Here is a 7,174-nt window from a genome sequence, read left to right as displayed (position 1 = left end):
CACTGGGTCCCTCCCACGATATATGGGAATTATGGGAGCTACAATTGAAGATAAGATTTGACTGTGGACACAGCCAAAGCATGTCACAGGTTATGAAACAAATTTATTCTAGCAGGCCAGACTTAAGAAAGATCAATCCCTTGACCATCCCAAGGAAGAGTAGTTAACAGATGCAAGTTGTTTTATGCATCAGGAAAACAGGAGGGCTAGATATACCATTATTAGTCAGCACTAGAGAGTCAAGGAACAAGCCTTGCTGGCCTCTACCTCAGCTCAAAAAGCTGAGTTAATTGAACTTACCAGGCCCCTGCAGTTGGGAAAGGATTTAAAAGTTAACATTTACACTGATTCCAAGTATGACTTTTTAGTGCTTCATGCTTATGCTGCAATTTGGAATGGGTAGGGACTCCTGACCACCAAGGGCTTTTCTATACAACATCATTCAGATTTTGAGCTTGTTAGAATGCTGCTGTGCGCCAAAAAGTGACTATAAGTAATTGCAGAGGACATCAAAAGAGAGACTGACCATGTAAAAGGAAATGCCCTTGTAGATGTCACAGCCAAGGCCCCTGCACTAAAAGGGCCAATGAAGCTTATGGGCGTGCTGGTCATCATACACAGAACTGGGCCAGAATACTCTGAAGAACAAAAATGGGCCAGGGATTGCATTTCAGTCCAGGGCCCCTCTGGTTAGCTGAATTATGGTAACAAATTACTAATGCCAAGTACTAATCACAGGAATATAATTCAGCACTTTCATGATTCTTTTCACCCTAGAAGGGATTATTTGTTTCTGTTAATGTCTCATTTGTTTATAGGGGTAAATCTTTTCAAGACCCTAAAACAGGTGACTCAGCACTGAGAGCTTTGTGCCTGACATGACCCAAATGGCCAGCAATTTTCTCCTCCAGTTAAACCTGTCCAAAATTGAGGAACCTATCCAGGTGAGAACTGGCAACTCTAATTTACTCAGATGCCTTTCTGCAGGAGATTCATATAATTGCTAATGCTCACTGATACCTTCACTGGTTAGATTGAGGCATTCCCCACCCCATCTGAACAATGTTTACTAGAAGAAATAGCTCTTCAGTTTGGGTCATCTAAAAGCCTGCACAGTGACAATGGCCCATCTTTCACAGCAGGAATATCCCAACACCTATCCTCAGCTTGAAGAATCCAATATTACCTTCACTCTGCGTGGAGACTGCCATCCTCTGGAAAGCTGAAAGGGCTAATCCCACTCTAAAGAAGACTCTAGCTAAATCAGAGACCTGACTATCTCTAACACCCATAGTTTACTGTAAGTTTGAACTGCTCCAAAGAAAAACTTAAAACGAAGTCCTCTTGAGTTAACATACGGAAGGCCTTTCCTAACCACAGATCTCCTAATAGAGGAAAGGACTCATCAATTACAGCAATATGTCCTCAATCTAGGACAGGTGCAAAGGTATTCTGTGAGTATGGAAACTAGAGTCCTCCCCTCCCACATGGGACGAAAATTCAGTTTCAGTTCTGCTAGGGATTTAGTCTTAGTAAAAACTTGGGAGGAAGTTCTCCAGCTGACCAGCTTTCCCCAACGTGGAAAGGACCACAGCAGGGACACCTGAGCTCCCCAACAGACGTTCGACACCAAGGGACGCACAGGTGGGTACACCTGTGTGGAAGTCAAGCTGTTGCTTATTCTGGGAGCCCAGTGCGAGGCTGGGGGAGGGGGGCGCGGGGCTATTTCAGCGTTGGCGGAGGGCGGGCTGGGTCACTGCGCGTCTGCTCCTCCTCCTCGCGTTTCTCCTGCCGCCCTGATCCCGCCTTAGCCATGAGGGAGATCGTGCTCACGCAGGCCGGGCAGTGCGGGAACCAGATCGGCGCCAAGGTTGGCAGTGGGGGCTCTGAGGGCCCAGCTCGGGCCTGCGGGTGGCCAGGGAAGGTGTTGGCAGGGATGGGGGCGGGGCCCGGCTGGGCACGCGGTGGGACCGGGCGGCTGGCGAGGCGGCCGGGGTGGACCCGGGGACACGGCGGCCTAAGGATGGGGGTGCGGAGAGAGGAGCTGGGGCGCCCCCGTGACTGGCCCTGGCCTGTCCGGCCCCTCCCGTCTCGCAGTTCTGGGAGGTGATCTCTGATGAACACGCCATCGACTCCGCGGGCACCTACCACGGGGACAGCCGCCTGCAGCTGGAGCGCATCGAGGTGTACTACAATGAGGCCTGCGGTGAGACCCCCGACCCCCCCACCGCCCTCCTGGGAACGCGGCCCTCCCCTCGCTCATGCCCCCCGCCCCTCTCAGGTGGCAGGTACGTGCCCCGCGCTGTGCTGGTGGATCTGGAGCCGGGCACCATGGACTCTGTGCGCTCGGGGCCCTTCGGGCAGATCTTCAGGCCGGACAACTTCATCTTCGGTGAGCTGTGGCTGAGGACTGGGGTGCGGCTTCTTAGCCAGGGCCACTCAAAATCTAGGAGTGCCCCAAGGTCATGGCCGTGGGAACCGTGGATCCAGGGCCCCTGAACACCCTCTTATCCTCCCAGTCGCTCCATCTGCCTCCTAAAGGGGCTTTGGGAGGAAGGCCCAGGTGTCTCCTCAAGGTGAAGAGCTACTGATGTCAACTCCCTGCAGGGAGCTGAGCTGGGGCCCTGGCTACTGCCTTCCCTGAAAATAGGCAGGAGCCAGCTGCAGGGAGGTCTGTTAGCCTGTCTCAGGTTTGACTCCTGACTTAATTTCTAACAGGGGAGGCTGCTGTCCTGTAACTCTGGGGGAGGGGTTTCATTTGCTCCACCTGTAGGGCGAATGGTGCTCTCATCTCACATGACACTTGGCCCTTTTTGCATTATGGTGACCACTGATGACCGTATACCTGGCCATCGAGTGACTGGCTGTACTGTCTCACAGGTCAGAGTGGGGCCGGAAACAACTGGGCCAGGGGGCACTACACAGAAGGCGCGGAGCTGATGGAGTCAGTGATGGACGTTGTCAGAAAGGAGGCTGAGAGCTGTGACTGCCTGCAGGGTTTCCAGCTGACCCACTCCCTGGGTGGGGGGACGGGGTCTGGGATGGGCACCCTTCTGCTCAGTAAGATCCGGGAGGAGTACCCAGACCGGATCATAAACACCTTCAGCATCCTGCCCTCGCCCAAGGTGTCAGACACGGTGGTGGAGCCCTATAATGCCACCCTCTCGGTCCACCAGCTCATAGAAAACGCAGACGAGACCTTCTGTATAGACAATGAAGCATTATATGACATATGTTCCAGGACCCTGAAACTGCCCACGCCCACCTATGGTGACCTGAACCACCTGGTGTCTGCCACCATGAGCGGGGTCACCACGTGCCTGCGCTTCCCCGGCCAGCTGAATGCTGACCTGCGGAAGCTGGCCGTGAACATGGTCCCGTTTCCCCGGCTGCATTTCTTCATGCCTGGCTTTGCCCCACTGACCAGCCGGGGCAGCCAGCAGTACCGGGCCCTGACGGTGGCTGAGCTTACGCAGCAGATGTTTGATGCTAGAAATATGATGGCCGCGTGTGACCCCCGTCATGGCCGCTACCTAACGGCGGCTGCCATTTTCAGGGGTCGCATGCCCATGAGGGAGGTGGATGAACAAATGTTCAACATTCAAAATAAGAACAGCAGCTACTTCGCTGACTGGCTCCCCCACAACGTCAAAACGGCCGTCTGTGACATCCCACCCCGGGGGCTAAAAATGTCAGCCACCTTCATTGGGAACAACACGGCCATCCAGGAACTCTTCAAGCGTGTCTCAGAGCAGTTTACAGCGATGTTCCGGCGCAAGGCCTTCCTCCATTGGTATACTGGGGAGGGGATGGATGAGATGGAATTTACCGAGGCGGAGAGCAACATGAACGACCTGGTTTCTGAGTATCAGCAGTATCAGGATGCCACGGCCGAGGAGGAGGAGGAGTTTGAGGAGTGTGCTGAGGAGGAGGAGGCCTAGAACTTTCCTTTTCTAGGTAAATGGGGGAAGCAGTGTGGATTCTTTACTGTGTTCTGACTGCCATGTGTCACTATGCACTTGTTCGTGTCTTCACCTCTCCTGCTGCATTTTAAAGCATTTTTATAGTATATGATTTTGCCTAATAAAGTATTCTCATAGCATCTGGCTTCACCTCCAACTTTTCTATGGGCCCTCCTCTGGCTACGGCTGCCAGGTGCGCACGGTTCTGCAAGGCTGAAGCTGTCTGGGTTTGTCGCGTGCCAAGGAACAAGCATTCCAGTGGCTCCAGGAGGGGTCAGCATAGGCTGTGGACATGGCAGGCAGACTTCATATGAACCTGGGGATGCCCTGGGCCTTGGGTGGCTACGTGGTGGAAAACCTGTTCTGAAGGCAAGCCTTGGCTTATCCCATGTTCCCCTTTTAGGGGACCAGCTGGCCTTCTGTTTCTGGAACTTTAAAAGTGGTCAGTGACCCTGGTGGACAATGTCCCCAAAGTCCTATCTCAGGAATGTGGTCAGACAGCTGGCTCTGAACCAGCAATGAAGGGTGGGCAAGTAGGACCCCAGCCACTCCATCACCATGATGGCCTGGCTGTGTTTGTGTGGCCTCATTCTCTTGAGGGGGGCATGGGATATCTGGCAGGGACTGGTGGGCAGAAAACAAGCCCAGTGTATACGCACATGCACTGACCCTTGTGCAGAAGGGGATTAGGTCCTGGGGGCCATAGATGGCGGCTGCTGGGCCTGTGTGCTCGGGGCAGTCTCTCCAGAGGCACAGGTGGGGTTTCTGAACAGGACCTGGGGAGACGGGCAGCTGCTCACAATGCTGCTTCCCCCAACTGGCAGCCCGTGAGAAAAACGCCGGAGTGAAGGTCTGACCTGCCCCAGTCTGTAGGGCTGATGCTCTCTGGAAAGGTGGCTAATGCGTACTGTCTGCTGTCTCCCTGTCCTCCTCTCCAAAACTTCAGGGCAAAAATAATCCAAGATTGTCAGGATGAGATTGGTGTGGGTGGCACCTTTGGGGATAGGCCCTTTAGCCTGGCAGAGTCTCCTCCCCAGGCTTCTCTGGGAGCCTGGACTTCAAAGCCTGCTTTGGGGAAGCTGTCAAATAAGAGATGTGTGTGTGAGATGGGTGCCGGGCAGCATGCATGGATGGTGCTCTTCTACCTGGCTCTTGTAGAACTTGTCCATGGCCTGTGTGATGGTCTCTTGGTAATTCCCACTCCACCCCATCACACAAAAGATGAAGCCAGCATAGCCTGGGGGTGGGCCGAGGTATAGGTTCTACCCCAGGTCCCCTGGACATACCCACCTGCCTCCGACATGTCGGGGAAACAGGTGAGGCCCATTTATGTTCTCTGAATGTTGGCAATGGTCTATTGCAGCCAAATGGGAATGGGCAGGCAGGAGAGTGCCTCATCTGGAAAGAAGTGGCTCCTGGAAGCAGCTGGGAGGGGGCAGAGGTCCCCCATACTCCCCCAACCTGTTCTCGGAGCAGGAAAAGGGCCTCTGTGACAGCCCTGCTCAGTGGCGCTCACTCTGAGGGGTGTCCTTGCCCAGCCCAGGTGCGCACCCATCTGAGATGGCCTTGCATGGACCTGGTTGGGAAAGTTCAACTGCAGCAACCACTGGAACCTGCCCACATCTAGTGTCTCCACTCACGTGTGGGGCTAGATGTTCCTCCCTCCCGTAGTGGTACAGCCAGAGTGGCAGAGGGGGCAAGTCACTGCTGCAGTTCCCACGTGGGTCTGAGTGGGGGTCAGCCTGGGTGCACATGTACTTCCCAATTACCTGGTTCCATCTGGGGGCTTCATGAACAGGAGTGGTGCTTTTCCAGGCCTCTTTTCCATATGCCAGCTACAGGCCCAGGTTTCCCAAGTTTCTGGAGCCCCTCTTCCAGCCTGGCAAGAGTGGCGTGTTGTAGGGGAAGGACATCAAGCCTACAGGCAGCAGAACCTGTCTGGGTATGTTCTCTACCCCTGGAGGCCCTGGTTGTTTACCTCTTTGGGTGAGAGTCGGCTTAGGATCTCAACATTCTTGAAGGACTTCAGAACTATACAGACAGTGGCTCAGGAGGCAGCAGGGGCTGGGACTGGCAGCTAACCAGTGTAGTGGGGGTTGTAGGGCTCAGTTTGGTCCTGCAGGAAATTCAGGGAGGCTTGGATTTGCTGAAGCTATAGGCAAGCTTGGGCTTGGATATGGAAACAGCATAGAGCAGGGGACCTTCAGCACACTGGGCTCTGAGTAGTTGCACCTGGTCCACCCACAGGTGTTCCCCACCTGGAGCACAGCTGTGGATAGAAGCTGGGAAAGCTGTGGAGGGAAGAGGAGGAGGAGGGAGTCTTAGGGCAGCCCCAGCAGCCAGGCAGGGCCTCTGCAAGTGAGACACAGATCCAGCCTGTTGGCCACTTAGCAGCTGCTCGGGCGGCTGCAAACCACCTGACCTCTGTTCACCAGTAAATGGGGGTTGCAGAAGCACTTTCCTTCTGGGACTTCTGAAGCTGGAAGGGGCAGCACACACCACGTGCTGAGAAAGCACCGAACTCAGGCAAGCTTCTCCAAGAGCACCTCATCAGAATAGCATCCAACCTGTACAGGACACCATCAAATCTCCCCATCCCTCTTTCCAGCCGAAGAAACCAACCTGTACAGGACACCATCACATCTCCCCATCCCTCCTTCCAGCTGAAGAGAAGGGAGTCTCTGTCCTAGGGGAGCGAGCACAGGCATATCTGTGCAGTGGGCACGTGGCCCAGGTTGGGGGAAGGCCCTTGGATACATGCTGGTTTCACCAGCTGTCTGTGGGTTTGGTTTGGCCTGGACCCCTGTACCCCAGGAGGCCGCTAGCCCCCTGCATGGGACAGGACTGGGAGGCGGGTGGGAGGGCTGAGCTTTGAGGGAAGCCATTATTTGGCCTCATGGGAAGTGGTGCAGGTGGTTGTTGGTGGCTCAGTTTTGCAGGACCTGGGTGATCACCCAAGGAATGAAAATTGCCTTTTTATGAGAAATTGCCAAAATTGATGCAAGCTCATCAGTTGAAAAGGTGAGTAATGTGGACAGGCGGCTTCACCTGCCCCTTCCCCACAAGTAACTGGTGTTCAGAGGTGGATTTTGTTCCTTCCCAGCCTTTCCCCTTTGCATGTAGCTGTGTGCACGTACTTTTGTGTGTACACACACGTTCCCTGGAGGGGTTACTTTTACTTTTTTATTTGGGGGGATAGCTAGTGAGGTAGC

The 7,174-nt window shown here is 54.3% G+C and overlaps 1 protein-coding gene across 8 annotated transcripts; it reads left to right on the top strand.

Moving 5' to 3' along the window:
- Positions 1-816: 816 nt before the first annotated feature.
- Positions 817-4,102, top strand: LOC105508947 (tubulin beta-8 chain). 8 transcript variants are annotated; one of them, XM_011937972.1, is made up of 5 exons: positions 1,814-1,870; positions 2,098-2,206; positions 2,282-2,392; positions 2,881-2,906; positions 2,979-4,102. In XM_011937972.1, the coding sequence occupies exons 1-5, from the start codon at positions 1,814-1,816 to the stop codon at positions 3,939-3,941; spliced, it is 1,266 nt and encodes a 421-aa protein (XP_011793362.1). In that variant the 3' UTR covers positions 3,942-4,102. The 8 variants fall into 8 exon arrangements, with proteins under 8 accessions (XP_011793368.1, XP_011793366.1, XP_011793362.1 ...); XM_011937979.1 differs by having other exon boundaries at positions 2,881-2,972; positions 3,579-4,102; XM_011937977.1 differs by having other exon boundaries at positions 2,881-3,009; positions 3,256-4,102.
- Positions 4,103-7,174: the final 3,072 nt, after the last annotated feature.

The sequence above is a fragment of the Colobus angolensis genome, unplaced genomic scaffold (genome assembly GCF_000951035.1).
Source record: "Colobus angolensis palliatus isolate OR3802 unplaced genomic scaffold, Cang.pa_1.0 Scaffold17, whole genome shotgun sequence".
Classification (NCBI taxonomy): Eukaryota; Metazoa; Chordata; class Mammalia; order Primates; family Cercopithecidae; genus Colobus; species Colobus angolensis.
The sequence above is the reverse complement of the archived record's forward strand: the minus strand, read 5'-3'. Positions and strand labels throughout refer to the sequence as shown.

Excerpts from the sequence above, each read along its gene's own strand:
- LOC105508947 (XM_011937971.1), top strand. The coding sequence starts at position 1,814 with ATGAGGGAGATCGTGCTCACGCAGGCCGGGCAGTGCGGGAACCAGATC. Across the intron at positions 1,871-2,097 it reads GGAACCAGATCGGCGCCAAG|TTCTGGGAGGTGATCTCTGA; the intron begins GTTGGCAGTGGG and ends CCCGTCTCGCAG. Across the intron at positions 2,207-2,281 it reads GTACTACAATGAGGCCTGCG|GTGGCAGGTACGTGCCCCGC; the intron begins GTGAGACCCCCG and ends CGCCCCTCTCAG.